The sequence below is a fragment of the Xyrauchen texanus genome, chromosome 1, assembly GCF_025860055.1.
Source record: "Xyrauchen texanus isolate HMW12.3.18 chromosome 1, RBS_HiC_50CHRs, whole genome shotgun sequence".
Classification (NCBI taxonomy): domain Eukaryota; kingdom Metazoa; phylum Chordata; class Actinopteri; order Cypriniformes; family Catostomidae; genus Xyrauchen; species Xyrauchen texanus.
In genome coordinates this window covers 41,980,844-41,998,323 of record NC_068276.1, presented here as the reverse complement: position 1 = coordinate 41,998,323, position 17,480 = coordinate 41,980,844, and the positions used below count along the sequence as shown (strand labels likewise).

Here is a 17,480-nt window from a genome sequence, read left to right as displayed (position 1 = left end):
AAAACAAAAAAAAACATCCTGTGAGCGGCAGTTCTGTGGACAGAAATGCCTTGTTGATGAGAGAGTTCAATAGAGAATGGCCAGAATGTTTTGAACTGACAAAGTCTACAGTAACTCAGACAACTGCTCTGTACAATTGTGGTGAGAAGAATAGCAGATGCGGGTTGGGGCTGTTTTGGCTGCACGAATGGTACCTACACAATATTAGGCAGGTGGTTTTAATGTTGTGGCTGATTGATATATTGGTATAATCCTAAGGAAGATCCTATGCCCTAGAGTACACTACTGGTTATTACCTAATAAAATATTACAATATCTATACTGTAGTAAAGCAAATTTACAATAGTCATGTTTGAATTTAGCAATGTGACAGTAGAGGTCTTCGTCAACAGGGTTATCATTTATTTAAAAAAAAAAAAGTAGTTTTTATAATCTTTCTTTCTTTCTTTCTTTCATGCTGTTTCTACATATTTCATTGAGATATTCACTTTCAATGATAGTGCAAACTCATGTTACGACGAAAGAAAGGTTTACAGATCAGTCCATCAGTATCATTATTCAACTTTTGACCAGAAGTATATATATTAGTGTCACTTACTCTTTATTACTATTATTTTTCACATTTAATGATAATAGTAAAGTCATCAAAACTATGGAATAACATACATGTAACTATAGGAATTGTGTTGACTAAAACAATAATCAAAACTATGTTATATTTTAGCATCTTCAAAGTAGCCAGCCTTTGACTAGAATTTGCAGTAATGTACTCTTGACGTTTTCTCAACCATCTTCTTGAAGTATCATCTTGGGATGCTTTTTAAACCGTATTGAAGGAGTTCTCATCAATACTGGGCATTAGCTGCTTTTCTCAATTATGCAGTCCAAGTCATCCATTTCAAAAACTATTTTTATTATTAAAATTGTTGTTTTGTAATTAAATAAATTAATATGTTGGCACGATTATATTTTTGCCTACAAAACTAATTTCAAACATTTAAGCAAACACCTTCAGATCAAAAGGTTTTAAGATCATGAGAACATTTCAGTCAAGTGATCCCAAGCTTTTGAACGGCAATGTGTATGTGTATATATATATATATATATATATATATATACACACACACACACACACACACACATACACTGTACAGTATATTACAGTACCCATATATATCATAAAAAGTGTACCTTTCTTTCTTTGATTTTCTTAGATATTCACCTTGGAAATCACTCTTTTCTCTGATAAATTGCATCAGTGTGAGTACGGCAAGCTCATGTTTTGACCCAAGAAAGGTTAACAGTATCCATACTGTAAAGCAAATTGGCAGCAGACAGTTAGCAATGTGAGTCTGTTCATTTTTGCTTTAATATTAAATTAAATCAGTGTGCGAAGGGCAGATTTCCTCTTTTTTTTGTATTTGAAATCCAAATATTTCCTGTTGGGTATGTGCCGATGTGCGTCAGAATGTCTGGAATGCATCATTGACAGAGGAAATACTGCCTGGAGTCTGGCTGAATTAACTTTCAGAAGATCTGATTGCACTTTTATGTCTACATGATATGTAATATCATCAAAACCCTAAAACATGTAGAGTCACTGTGGTTAAACAGAACACAGGAACTCATTTAAGAGGTGTTTGCTTGCTCAGCAAAAGAAAAGGATCTCAGATTGAGACCTGATGGTGATGCACTTTTAAGAAATTGCATGCACAATGGGGAAAAAAGAGTGAAACTAAAGGAAGTCATTAGGTAAAACAAGGGCTTGTGTACAATGCCAAAGAAAACTGCCTGTGTGCCAACTACAGAAGATAGCATGTGTGCTCAAAGATTGCTTAATCAGTTATTTAGGTTTTTATGTCTTCATGTGCTTCTTGAGACAAATGACTGCACAGCCTAATTTTAATCCAATTCAATTTGTGATGATGCATGAAAGCACAAAAAGATAATAGGCAATTACATGCAACAGTTTTGTCTTTATGAAGATAACACTGTACTGTTTGATGTGAAGCCAGTCACTGCATTTTCATAGGGAGTCAATTTGCAGGCAGGGAAATATTAATGTGCTGTTTGTCAACCTTAATATCAGTTTTGACTGTTTTGAGAAAGACTGCAGCTGGTCACATATCAGCTAAAAAGTCAAAGTCATCCACAGGGTTATCAGAGACAGAAATGATAGGTTGAGAACGGACTTCTATATTTTGTTTTATTATAAACCTGCAATGTTTACTTCTCATAGTGCCTACTGAAAGTCAAACCTTGTGTGAACTAAGAGCTCTTTCTTTGCTTGGGTAGACATGGGAAGAGAGTTGGTGTGGGTCATTTAGTATTTCAGCAAATTTCAAATGGGCAGGTTAGTGAGCAGCAATAAGTAAAATATAAGATTGAAAAAACGACACAGGATATGATTCAGAAAGTTTCCACATTGAAATTGCAACATTCCAGTGATATCTCTTGGGATGTTTAGAGCTGCAGCTCAAAATCTGGTGATAATTCAGTCTGTACCTCATCAAAGTTTGACAGATATGTAATCTATTAATTATATTATAAATGCATGAAATGGCTGAATCTAGCTGGGTAGATTTTAGTTCCTTTTATAGGTCCTCAAATTTCTCACATTACCACAATCAGGTGGTGTATGATTCCTCAGTGCCCTGTGTACTGGACATGTCCCCATTGTGTCCTGTTAACAAAGTTGAGTGTTATTTGGAATGATTTTTAAGGAAAAGTGAGCAAACTGATCTGTAGCACAGGACTTTTCACATGGCTGCAAGTTTCTTGCTGTCAGCCTGCCAAGGACAGTTAACCACGGCTGTTTCTCCATGCATTAGCCCAGTGGTTCCCTACCCTGTTCCTGGAGGCCCTCCCTTTTCTGACACACCCAATTCTAGGGGTGTAATGATACACTCAGTTCACGATTCGATACGTATCACGGCACTGGGTTCACGATACAATACGCATCACAATATTTTGAACAAAATTTAAAAAATGAAACAAATTCAAATAACAGATTTATTTCCAAAGCATTAACAATTTTCAATAACTTTCTTTGTTGTATTTTAACCTTCTGTATGTAAATTAACAATTGACTAGGTGTCACTGAACATTAAAACTGAATTTTACCATGAAATTAGAATTAAGATAGCTGACACCTAAGAGAGAAATTCTTAAAGCAGTAAAAGTGCAAAAATAAAAAACAAAACATTAAAACAAATATTGTTCTGTTCAAGTAAGTTCAACTCAACACAAACAGCTTGTGGGTTTGTTTAGGTTACTTACAGTTACAGTACACCAACATGCAAATGGAGTGACAAACACGCACACAAATGCAAATACACAGGTTCTCACACAATTAGTAATGCAAACATATCTGCTGTAACTGGTTCGATTTGTTCTTCAACCGGAGGAAAACCTCTTCGCTTTGTTCAGGGAGTAAGTGGGGCAATGATCAAAATCTGGGGTCCAAGGCAGTTAATTCTGTTCCTCTGTGTATCTGCTTGAGAGGTTTTGCAGGATGGCTGTCTTCATGTTAGCTATAGTTGTAGAGTATTTCTCGTCATGCTCCCTTCGTTCGTGGATTTCAAGGGAACAATGAGTGACAGGGTGGCACTCATTTCATTAGACAGGACGGTGGTGACTTTTTTTTAGCGGTTTAAGAAGGTTTACTATTTCTTCGGCATCACTGATGTCGGCGCTATCCAGAATATCGAGTTGACGGGCATTTTTGCGCACCTCTGTGCTCAAGAGGGCTGACGTTATGGCCCCTTGTTGCTCAAGATAGCATTCCAGGATTTCCATTGAGCTGTTCCATCGTGTAACAACATCCATGATAAGATTATGTGATGCGATCTCAAGCATCTTTTGAGCAGCAGCTGTTGCTGTGGCACTGCGGTGAAAGAAAGCCACCACTTTTCTCACGTGACAAAGCAAGCGACTGACACAGGGAGCATGCAATTCTGCTTGCGAAGCAAGATTCAATGTGTGCAAATCCTTAATATGAGGAGGACACAACCCAGCTGCTTTCACTGCCACCTACATAATAATTTCATGATTTACACGTAATGTTTACTGTGAAATGAGTAACTGTAGGCAGACTTCTTGGGTTGGAGAGGGGCGTGTGTCGCGGTTCGGTCTTCAGGAACCATGACACAGGATTGTGGATGTTTGTATCGCGATTTCGGTTGCGGTTCGCGTATCGTTACAGCCCTACCCAATTCAGGTTAGAGTCTCCACTAATGAGCGAATGATTAGGGAGATATCCAAAATGTGCAGTGTTGGGTGGGCCTCCAGGAAAAGGGTTGGGAACCACTGCATTAACCATTGATTTACCTAAGGCCCCTGTGGAATAAGGAGGAGACCTTTTAACAGTTTAATCCTTGTGAAGATGTCGTTTTCATGGCTAAGCCATTCATATCAAATGATCATCCCATTTCAGTTTGTATAAAAAAAATGGATCGACCATGTCCGCAACGAGCAGCTGCGGGCCATTACCAGGGTGGCCAACACGGTGGACCTGGCCAACAAGGCCAAGAAGCGCTGGGCTGGGCACCTGATGCGGCGGACGGACGAAAGATGGACACGCGAAGTCACCGTCTGGTTGCCGATCGACATCAAGCGGCCACGCGGGCGCCCTGCAACACGATGGCGCGACTCGCTACGACAAGATCTGGGACACAATTGGATGGGACTTGCCCAGGACCGACAGACCACTTTTGGCCGGCGAAGACAGACCGATTCTGGATTCTGGATTCTGGATTAGACTGGATCTGTTCACCTTCTTTAAGTAGTCAATGGGTTTTCCATTAAACCTTCTGTTGTAGTCTGTCTAGTGAAATTACTAGGGTAATAATGAAGGTGAGGTTGAGACATACATACAAATATTATTTAATCAGATAATTTGCAAAAGTTTACAATCATAGTTTTTTTCAATTAAACTGATCACCTTGAAATGTCTTTTGCAAGGAGCTACACAAATACAATCACCGCACCCTTACGTTTCCGTGTTTATATACAGCTTCCTTTGCTTAACGAGTTTGACTAGAAGCCCCTGTCATTTCTTCCCTGAAGGGCAAAAGCTGTTGTCCTTTCAACTGTTGTGTCTATGCAAGTTCTGAGAAATTAAGGTCACATCCAAACTAATCTGTTTTGAGTTGAAAACTTGTTTGAGTTTTCAGTTTCCTAACGTCATCATTTTCCAAAGTATGTGGTTATGATGAGTGTTTTTGGAACGCTCTATTTTCAGTGGAGGAAACGCCATTCCAGGATGAATGAGAGGAATAAACGTATCAAAATTAAGCTTAACTTCATGCAAATTATGAGCGACATTCAGGAGTGACTACCTATAGGAGAAAAGGCATTGGAGGCAGAGACTACTTACAGTATCAGAGATGGGTCACTTCTATAAAAATGAATGGCAGAAACCTGAATGCCCAATGGTCAGTGGATGTAGAAAGGAAGTCCCGCATTACAGGTAAAAGAGCCAATCACCTTTTAGATAAAATGAACTAGCAAGTTTGATTCAGACTTTGATCATCTTGTTAATGATATGATGCAACGAGCATTGCTGCAGTTTATGTAAAACACATGCAGAATGTTTATTTTAGATGCAAGATAACAGATTCCTTGTCCAATTGGAATAACATCTTAGTTTTACCGGCAGGAAACCTCATCTGAGATCAGATTTTCTAAAGCTATGGCCAGTTGTTCAGTTCATCATTAACGTCGAGTGACAGCTGAATGAATGCCCACTAGCAACATAATGTCATGTTTTGAACGGGGCTTTATTGTCATGTCAGAATTACTATAATTACAAGATTCCGACTTCTGAATTAATGTACTGATAAATGTTTTGCTGTTGCCATTTTAGCCTTATAAATGTTCTTCCGTAAATAACGGAGCAGCTCAAAGTAGAATCTCAGAGTTGCCACCTCGTAATCACAGTAATTCAGTCACAACGTGAATACGACATTTGTCACAAGATTTTGTTGATGCCAGCTTATAGTTTTCTGATTAAGACATGTTTGTCAAGTTTAATATTATGGATGCATCATAAATGTGTCAGTTTACCTTGAAGGATAGAGTTTTTCAGGTTACAAGTTAAATGTAATTGGAAGAACTCTATCTGCAATGTAGGGAGCTTGATGGATTTACCAGATGCTTTTCGCACATGTACTTCTGTAAATGCATTCTCTCCTGCCACTCTCATAAAACTAATGTAATGTGGAGAGTGCTTGTCTCCATACATCTTCTAGGTTAAGGAGCTTTGGAATAGTGGTTTTAATTTTGCACAAGTGACAAGCGCAATTCCCTTCAGGCGAGGAAAAGACTGTTGGGTGGGAGCTGGAAGGCTAATTTCCATTCAAGGAAGAGCGCTTGGAACACAATGCGAGCTGTCAGACCAAGCCCTCCTCTGTTAATTTTCTGACACAACAGATGGTGTCTGTACAAACTGGAGATTTGACTCTATGTGGCCATTACAACAAGGACCTTGCTGATTGCCTAATGTCTCAGATGAAACATAGGGTGGCTGTCAAGGATTGGGGAGGGGGCATTAAGTAGAGACATAATCTCTACTTAAATCTCACCCAGCATGGGTTGTCTTTGCGGCTGACACCTGCTGCTTGTGGACCATGGGCTGTTCTGTGCTTATTAAGAACAGTGACCTCATCTCCATATGCATGTTTTTGTTCTTCTTTATGATAGTAGGAGGGGATCACAGTAAACTGAAGTGATAGTGGCTTTGCTGGAACTGTGATAGGAAGCAAGATGACATGAGCTGTCATTTATATTTGCTCCACATTTCCCTAATGCTGTTAATGCAAATAAACCAGATTAGACAAAGATGGCTTTGTGTGTTTTAGTAAGAAAGAAATTATCAGGAGGGTAACAAGCTTAGGCTACATGAGGTCAACCTCTTACTAATAAATAAATTGTTACCCTGCTGATGAGAATTATCTGATGTACAACCTGTGAAAGCTCAATTGAAGTGTAAATACATTTTAGAAGCAATCTAGTGCCATGGGGACTCAAGCGTTTGGATAAAGTACATTATGATGTTGTATCAAAGAGGGATGAGCACGAGTACTTGGAAGTGACAAAAGTGGTTGATCATGAGTTTTCATAATCTATAATGATTATTCATGTACTTTTCACTAAATTTGAAATTCAGTAATAAATATACACAAACGTGTCAAAGATGGGCCTTATTTAAAATGTTGAGATTGATTATGTCATGATGTTCGACAATACCATCTGAATCATCACAGCAACAAACTCCAACACAGCACACCGTGACATTAACACTTAACACTCTGTAAAAGCGCGCACACTCACACACACACCAGGTGAGTTCTTCCTTTCAAACAGCTATGGTGCGCAGATGAATGGAACAGAATGCAGGGTCTTCTAAACTATTTTCAACTCAACACTTAAACTCTTAAAAATTAAGTAGTGATTGCGTCTCCTGTCAAGCCAACCACAGTTTGAAAATACACGGTTTCGCCAGCCACAATGAAATAAACAGTGGTGTCAATTTAGATAATTAAGGTATCGTGAAGGAAGAGCAGAGAGAGGTGTTTTCTGAATATTCTTTTGAGTTGGCCAGCGAGTGTTCACATGATGACAAAATATGAGGCATTATATTTTGATTATGACATTTAATTTTTATTACATTTTTGTTACAGAGTATGTTATAACAGCCTGTATAATTTGCGAGACACTGGAAAAACAACGAGATGCAAAGTATAGTCAGGACATTACTGAACAGCACCATCAAAACTAGACAGGCTCCATTTCCAGCAGCCATCACTGCAACACCTTTGAGTAATCATGCTAAATTGCTAATTTGGTACTATAAAATCACATATTATATCAAACACAGTTGAAATCTATTTGGTTTGTTAAATGATGCTTAACATTGTCTTTGTCTTTGTTTTTGAGTTGCCACAGTATGCAATAGACTGGCATGTCTTAAGGTCAATATTAGGTAAAATGGCAAAAAAGAAACAGCTTTCTCTAGAAACACATAAGTCAATCATTGTTTTGAGGAATGAAGGCTTTACAATGCTTGAAATGGCCAAAAAACTGAAGATTTCATACAAAGGTGTACACTACAGTCTTCAAAGACAAAGGACAACTGGCTCTAACAAGGACAGAAAGAGATGTGGAAGGCCAGATGTACAACTAAACAAGAGGATAAGAATATCAGAGTCTCTAGTTTGAGAAACAGACGCCTCACATGTCCTCAGCTGACGGCAACATTGAATTCTATCCACTCAACACCTGTTTCATGTACAGAAGTAAAGAGAAGACTCGGGGGTGCAGGCCTTATGGGAAGAATTGCAAAGAAAAAATCACTTTTGAAACAGAAAAACAAAAAGAAAGGGTTAGAGTGGGAAAAGACATTGGACAACAGATAATTGGAAAAGAGTGTTATAGATCTTAAACCCATTGAGCTTTTGTGGGATCAGCTAGACTGTAAGGTGCATGAGAAGTGCCCGCCAAGACAGCCACATCTATGGCAAGTGCTACAGGAAGCGTGGGGTGAAATGTCACCTGAGTATATGGACAACATGACAGCTAGAATGCAAACGATCTGCAAAGCTGTCATTGCTGCACATGGAGGATTTTTTATGAGAACTCTTTGAAGTAGTTTAAGAAGTTCTGACCATTTTTTTTGTAATTTGTCACATTATTAATGTCCTGACTATACATTGTGATCAGTTAAATGCCACTTTGGTGAATAAAAAAACAAATTCTTTCCATAAGAGCAAAATCTGTACATTATTCCAAACTTTTGGCTTCCAGTGTGTGTGTGTGTATATATATATATACACACACACCAATCAGCCACAAAATTTAAACCACCTGCCGAATATTGTGAAGGTCCCCCTCGTGCTGCCAAAACAGCGCTAAACCCGCATCTCAGAATAGCATTGTGTGACAAGTTAGCGTGATTGTCCAAAATCAACAATAACTTTTAATGCAGTAATATTGTTCAGACAGTTTGGCCCTGTCCCAAATGGTTCCCTCTGCCTTTGCAGTCCTCTGAGTCCACCCTTTGGTGACATAGATGGGCATGCAGTTAGAGACTGCTGCAAAGTCCAATTCAATTTAGGATTCACTAAAGGGCACATTGGAGCCACCTAGGGAGCACGCTTGAGCACCCTTTTGAACCATAAATAACAAATGGGACACCCAGTGGTCTTGTTTACATCATAGACATGTATGCATATGGTGAAGGCCTTGAGACCACAAGTCCATAACAATTGTGCTTGGGACATTTCTCTATATGGGGACTAGGCAATTTAATTGAGCATGTCCAGTGTCTCCCAACATGGTAGGATGCTGCTATGGGAAGAGGGGGACTAAAAACTCACTTACCAATGGGAATGATAGAGAGATCCACCAATGAACTCTTGTTTTGCTTTTATAATTCACCATCTTGATGAATTTTAAGGCAGACTATCACTGCCTACTTCCAGTTTTTATCATCACAGAAATCATTGATTTCAGATGGAGGTTTTCTGATTGTGCTTTCATTCCTAGATGTACTGAACACTTTATTTAGTGTCTGCTGTATGACAGCATCCACTCTGGGCCAGCTGGAAATGGCCCCCGTCTGGATGTTGGAATGTTTCGTGGCAGTGATTCTGTCTCCCCTGTTTGCCAACCTGTAATCTGTCTGAGGTTTTGTGCTGGAGAGTCAAGGCAGCATAACACCTAAATAGCATGTTAACCTCAAAATTCTTCCCATGCTATGGTCTACAGATGAATGTTGCGGGAAAACATTGGTGAACCCTCTGCGACATCAACAGGGTTCAACATACTCCACAAGGCTCTGTTATGACCAAAAGGAAAACCCCCTAAATGTAGAGTCATTTAAACCTTTAAATACACTAGCTGGGTTTCCATAGAAATGTTTAGCATATTTTAAGGGCATTTCTAAAAATGTGTAATATTTGATATAATGGGGCTGATATGGCTGCGATACCCACTTGCAACCAGTTTCCCATTACATTTTATGCAGATTTAGAAAAGCTTGTTCGCATGTCAAGCATTTCCATTCAGGATTTCTTATGCACAATTTCAAAATGCACATAAAAATTTGTTGTCTACAGCTGGGATTAATGCTTGATCTGATTCTCTATTGCTTTGTTTATTTGTCTCTCTGCTGCAGGTGCTGGCTCTCATCTCTTTCATCTGCATCGAGACCATAATGTCGTGCTCACCCTGTGCTGGCATCTACCTCTTTGAGTTTGTCAGCTGCAGTGCCTTCGTCGTTACAGGCGTCTTGCTCCTCGTCTTCAGTCTGAACCTGCACACCAAAGTGCCGCATGTCAACTGGAGTCTAACAGTATGTCGTTCTTATTGACTCACTGATTGTGTTTTCCACACAAATTAGCAATATCCTTCACAATGCTAGACTTTTAAAGGATTAATTCCCCCATTTTGAAACCTGTATGAACATAAATGTCCTGTATGGAACATGAGGGATGTTTTGTAGAATGTCCAAGCAGATCTTTTCCATACAATGAAAGAAACGGGTGACCCAGGCATTCAGGCTTCAAAAAGGACAAAAAACACAAAGACTATATTCTGAGTCTTCAAAAAAGCCATACCATAACTTGCATTAGAAACAGACTGAAATATAATTGAATTCTGTTTAATTTAAATATCTATGTTGTTATCTACTGGATTGAAATTTCTGACATTTCTAACATGGAGCGTTTAAGTATTTATCTGAGAACTGAAAGAAAGTCTATGCTATGTAGGGTGACCAGATGTCCTGGTTTATCTGGGACAGTTACAGTTTCATGAGGTGTGTCATGACAATTCTCTAAAAAAATGTATGTCCTGGTTTCAGCTGTTAGGCTCACTGATTTTTTTTCTTTGCATTCAAATATCCTCAAGGTCCTTCTAGCTATATCTTATATCATTTGCAATGAAGGATATCTGTTTCTTTGCTACTGCATGTTGGTTTGACAATACCTCAGTCTAGTCTTTCAGCAAATCAGCTTACAATGTATCTGGGTGCCATGATGATTACTTCACAGGCTTGCAGCTCATTGTTGCCCTCTTTTGTCCTGTCAGCCAGCACAAGTTAGAAATGCTCAAATGATCCATTTCATTGCACAACACTTGAAAATGTAACACGGTGTATTTCTGTCACTGTCAATGTTATTTTTCCAGTTCCAAGTTTCAACAAAGGTACCGTAAATCGGACATTGCATGTCACATTTAGACAGCTAAGACAGACACACTGCACTTTTTATATAGTACAAGCACTAAAATTGGATTTTGAATTGAAATCTCAAACACAGACAAGTCGTACCAATATTATATATGTAAAATGACATCCATCCTGAGCCATGTGTTCCAGTTTGAAACTTACAATTTTTTGTCACCCTAATGCTATGGAAACCTTTTGTTACTATGATTGACTATTTTACTCTCAATCCAATTTGTAATGGCATCATATTTCAGTAAGGGCTAGTGATGATAGACCACAAGAAAGCAAAAGTTATTTGATTTGCTGTCTCTGATGATCAGCTGCCAAAATGAAGGTCTTTGCCATTGCCATGATATTGTATAAAAATAAGCTGCTCTGCTGTGTTTAGCACTGTCGAGGCCATGCACACAGGGTTCATATTCCTCAGAATGGGAGCTTGTATGCTCACAGCTCTCATTAAACCCAATTCTAGCAATCATGAGTGGCCTCTCTTGGGAGATGAATTCACTGATTCACTGAAAGATTAATAAGGCATGGTTCCCTTTGTCTCCCTGCCTATATATATATATATATATATATATATACACACACACACACACACACACACACACACACACACACACACACACACACACACACAAAGCGAAGCATAATTGGACCTCAGGGTAGTGGGTCTATTACAGAGCTTATGATGAAAAAGTCTGTCAGAGTTTTATTTCCAGAGCTGTGCACATACCAAGCAAAGTAAAAGATTGTTAGTAGTACCACAGCGATTCACATTCAATTATAACTATCGCGTTGCGTTATGTATACGCAAGAATATGTACTTTATCTCACAAAGACATCAAGGAAGTGCCTCTACCATTTTCTGCAGAGAACTGGCTTTAAGTTTGAGCTTCTCTGTTTCCTTTAATATTTATTTTATGAACACAGTGGGACCCTTGTTTGCACATTTTTTTTTCAAAAGTGTTAAAGTCCTACTCTTATACACTCACCTAAAGGATTATTAGGAGCACCTGTTCAATTTCTCATTAATGCAATTATCTAATCAACCAATCACATGGCAGTTGCTTCAATGCATTTAGGGGTGTGGTCCTGGTCAAGACAATCTCCTGAACTCCAAACTGAATGTCAGAATGGGCAATTTTGAGCGTGGCATGGTTGTTGGTGCCAGACGGGCTGGTCTGAGTATTTCACAATCTGCTTAGTTACTGGGATTTTCATGCACAACCATTTCTAGGGTTTACAAAGAATGGTGTGAAAAGGGATAAACATCCAGTATGCGGCAGTCCTGTGGGCGAAAATGCCTCGTTGATGCTAGAGGTCAGAGGAGAATGGGCCGAATGATTCAAGCTGATAGAAGAGCAACTTTGCCTGAAATAACCACTCGTTACAACCGAGGTATGCAGCAAAGCATTTGTGAAGCCACAACACGCACAACCTTGAGGCGGATGGGCTACAACAGCAGAAGACCCCACCGGGTACCACTCATCTCCACTACAAATAGGAAAAAGAGGCTACAATTTGCAAGAGCTCACCAAAATTGGACAGTTGAAGACTGGAAAAATGTTGCCTGGTCTGATGAGTCTCGATTTCTGTTGAGACATTCAGATGGTAGAGTCAGAATTTGGCGTAAACAGAATGAGAACATGGATCCATCATGCCTTGTTACCACTGTGCAGGCTGGTGGTGGTGGTGTAATGGTGTGGGGGATGTTTTCTTGGCACACTTCAGGCCCCTTAGTGCCAATTGGGCATTGTTTAAATGCCACGGCCTACCTGAGCATTGTTTCTGACCATGTCCATCCCTTTATGGCCACCATGTACCCATCCTCTGATGGCTACTTCCAGCAGGATAATGCACCATGTCACAAAGCTCGAATCATTTCAAATTGGTTTCTTGAACATGACAATGAGTTCACTGTACTAAAATGGCCCCCACAGTCACCAGATCTCAACCCAATAGAGCATCTTTGGGATGTGGTGGAACGGGAGCTTTGTGCCCTGGATGTGCATCCCACAAATCTCCATCAACTGCAAGATGCTATCCTATCAATATGGGCCAACATTTCTAAAGAATGCTTTCAGCACCTTGTTGAATCAATGCCACGTAGAATTAAGGCAGTTCTGAAGGCGAAAGGGGGTCAAACACAGTATTAGTATGGTGTTCTTAATAATCCTTTAGGTGAGTGTATTTATGCAAAATGTTAGCCGTAGTCACCATTAACTGTCATTCATCATTCAAGGCAATTGAAAGGTGACTGAGGCTATCATTCAACCTAGCATCTCCTTTTGTACAGGTTTAGAACAACCGGAATGAGTCTGAGTAAATGATGACAGATTTTTAATTTTTGGGTAAATGATCCTCTTAAGGAACCTTTGAAGATAGAGCACTGATTCTGTCGAAATGCTTTGTTGATTTTTCTTTTCTTTTCTAATAGGGATAGTGAAATGACAGGAAATGGTGGAGAGAAGAAGGGGGGAACAGGATTAGAAATCACCATGACGTGTGCAATTGCTAGGCAATGTCTTTGTCTGAGTTTTTGCTTGCGTAATGAAGAAGAGTTTAAAGGGTAACTAAACACCTGCTCAGAGTCTGACTCCACCCACTAGAAATATTTGAAAATGCAGGAAAAGTGGGCAGACCCCGGCGGGGACAGTGGGAACGAACCGAGTGCGGGCTGAGCGGGGGGGGGGGGGGCACCTGAGACTCGTAGTGACGGATTAATTGACAGCTGCTGTCAGACTCTATGTTATTATTATTCCTCACACGGTCGCAAGACGACATGTACATGAATCTGCCGTGGTGAGCTGGAACCTGCTTACGTCAGCTGTCACCGCTTACGTCACGAAGTACCGCAACAGCCAATAGGAAAATTCAACTGCAGTAGCCACCGTTCAACCTGAAGAGGCCAGCACTCAGACGGTTTTACACCATATATGGTAGAATTAAAACACTTTATACACAAATGTCAAAAAAATTACTTGAATCAATGACCAGTACTAATAAAGCCCCATGCTTACAGATCATTAACTTAAAAAAGTTGGTTTAGGGTTTAGTTACCCTTTAACGATTTCATGGACTGTCAACATGTCTTGGTTTATCACCAAGATGTTTAAAAGGGTTTAGGTTTTGTTAGTGTTGCCATGCCTCATTAGAAGAACTATGATCTCTAGGATCATTTCAGCTGTGGTGGGGCTGAAGTTTTGGACCAAGCACCATCTCCTGCCAGAAGGACCCCATCAGCCCCAGGCCTCTAATTTGTTTAATGCACTGGGATGGCGGTTCTGTAACAGCCTGGCTCTGCTCTCCTTTCCTATCATGTTTATATCTCTGGCTTTCCTAACTTCACTGCTGCGCTTCAGGAACTTTCACATAATGGAGCTCTAAAAGTGATCTATACTTTTCGTTGCTGAAATTACGCTCTCGTGAGTTTGGCCCTGCAATTTTGGCCTTTTGTCCCAGAAGACGGTGTTTTATTTTGTGCTTTGAGATAAAGCTTTCTCAAACTCAGCACCAATTAAACTTCTGCCTATGAAGAGCAGAATTGTGACTGATCATATTCAATAGTCTGCATTTAGATTTTAAAGTAAAAAATCTGGGTTTTGAGCCAAATCTGTTGATATCTGCTGAAGTGGTTTAAATTAGAACATATACACAAAGCAAGCTGGTAGTTCTGAGCTCTTTTGTTGGTTCCAGAGGGGTAGTTGCGTGGGAAGGTTCGTTCATTGTGTAGCACCCTATTACTACAGAATACTTTCATGGTGTGATTCTGTGCCTGGCTCAAAGGGGGCTGGCATGGTGACTGACATCATTGAACATGATAAATCAGTAGAATGAGTACATTCAGCTCACAGTGGTAAGCAGGCACCATTGTACCCATTCACAAACCTCTCCCAGTTAACATGTCTAACCACAAACACACACATACTCAAAAAAAAAACATGGTCATGGCCTTCTTTGGTCTTGAAAACACCAGTTATACAAACATTTGTTCAAAATGAGGTGATAGTTATTTTATTTGTATTTATTTTTTTTAGGTAATGTGGAAATTGATTGGTTTTAAATTGCATGCTTTAATAGAATGGCATTTCAGAGAAGTCATGGAGTGAACCTATGATTATGTGATATGACTGAACATGAGTTAGAGGACATTTATGAGAAGGTTGGAGATGCACAAATGTAATTTGGAAATCTGGACTGATTAAACTTGTTAAAAATTACAAATTAGTGGTGTTATCTTCATGGAGACTTTGTAGATTTAATAGGTTTGTTTATCTTGCTTTTTCTCATATTCTACAATATTATCGGTTAAAGTCCTGTGCAAAATGTCTGCAACTGTGAGGCAATTACAGGATTATTACAAGATTTAGTTCCTCTGATTTTCTCATAACTACTTGAAGCATTTCACCTGCATGTGTAGTAGTCATTTTTAATCCTTGAGTCAAGTTATGTGCTGTTGCTTTGCAAGTTATGAGCTAGAACTTGGCATTCTTTTAAGTGAACACAAAGATAGATCATGTTGTGAGACATTAATTTTAAACTTCAGAATGTTTCATATTGATCAAAGTCCAAAATAATACTATATCATTGGGCACTATACACAAGTACTATAGACTCAAATGGCAAAATAGGGCCTCATTTTTAATTTTGACCTTTGTTGGCATTTTGGATAATACCCAAAGTGGGTCGACACAACTTTAATTGGTCCCTTACAGAAAGCATTTAACACTGTGTGGAATGGATTAGAGTATGTACACACAGGACTGTTCTTGCTTAAAAGAAAGGCTAAAGAGAACACATGGTGTTAAAATGTATAAGCTTAAAAAGCGTAAAACCACCATAAACGTGCTGTAATTATAGGCCTATACATGTCTTAAAAGTTCAGTTGATTTATGTTGAGTACTTGAGTAGTCAAAATGACCAAGGTGCACATGACTAATGGTTTTTTAATATCTAATTCTCAATTGCCTTTTGGGGGTGCTTGTTCTTGAGAAGGGTGTTTGTTCAAATTTTGTTACCTGGTGGGATTTGACCCCATCATTTTATTAAAGATGAAATCAGACTTTATGCTGTAGTGAAGCCAAATCAACCTCTTTTTCCCTGTCCTACATTTAGTATACAGAGTGTGATATGCTCTCAACACACACATAAACATGTATACAGTATCAGCGAGGGAAGGCTTTTTGTAGAAAGCTCAAACTCTTGCCACCAGGCAGATAAAGAGATACTGCTGAACATTCAGGATTAGGTTTTGTTTTTGCCCAGTAAACTTGGAATGGAAGTAGTCTTTCTTTTTCTTTTCTTGCACACTATGGGCCTCCTGTTGCCTAAAGCAGTGTATAAATCAGGTTAAACGCACCACTGCGAGTATTTGGCGCAGAGCGTATACACCACAGAAGCGAGCTCTACCGCCTAAATCTCTGTCCAGACCCTATCTAATTCTCTTTCTTCCATCTCTCTCTCTCTCTCTCTCTTAGATACATATGCATTCATGTATACATGTTTCACATTGGCAGATTGTCTCTCCATGAATACACCACATGTGTGTAATAACTTTTTGACAGCATGTTGAATGGATCGCAGGTAAGTGCCCTGCCCCTCATTAACATACATCAATGGCCTTAGAAAAGGCAAATCCTAATTTAATGACATATCCTGCAGGTGATGTTGCACAAGTGTAGCTTAACCCACACATTCTTTCTGGGGTCTGAGCGACCCCAAGGCCATTTTAATATATTGAAAAATACACTGAAAAATACTTCAAAATCAACCTGGTCGATACTTCATAACTTTTCTCAATCTTACGAGAACTGATAATACATAAAAGTTCAACTTGATAAAACTCTTTGTCTGTCCATGCTAGAATTATCTGACCTGTGCACACAATGTAGAGAGAGAAACAGACACAATGTTATCAGAATGAAGCCCAGTAACATTTCTGAAAAGTGTGTGGCAATTTTGTGGCAAAACACAGAAAATGCTTCAATAATATCTGCTTGCAGGATTTTGATTAGGTCAGAGGAACATTCCAAAAATAAAAATTAAATCTCAACAGAACATGAGGGTAAAAATGTACTAAAATCAGACACCAACTTTAAGTTAGAGTTAGATTAATTTATTAGAATTAATTTAATTAAGCAATTAATAACATATATACATATTTGCTGAGAAAGGCACTCAAATAGCAAAGATTCAATATATAATTATTAAATGTCCAGGGCACTCATGAATCTCCTCTTGTTTGCAT

At 39.1% G+C, this 17,480-nt stretch overlaps 1 protein-coding gene across 1 annotated transcript in view; it reads left to right on the top strand.

Annotated features, from left to right (window-relative positions):
- LOC127644427 (CKLF-like MARVEL transmembrane domain-containing protein 4) overlaps window positions 1-17,480 on the top strand; it is a 37,787-nt gene that overhangs the window by 1,612 nt on the left and 18,695 nt on the right. The window contains exon 2 of the mRNA XM_052127982.1: window positions 10,178-10,354. Coding sequence (XP_051983942.1) covers window positions 10,178-10,354 — 177 coding nt within the window. The remainder of the gene's footprint in view (window positions 1-10,177; window positions 10,355-17,480) is intronic.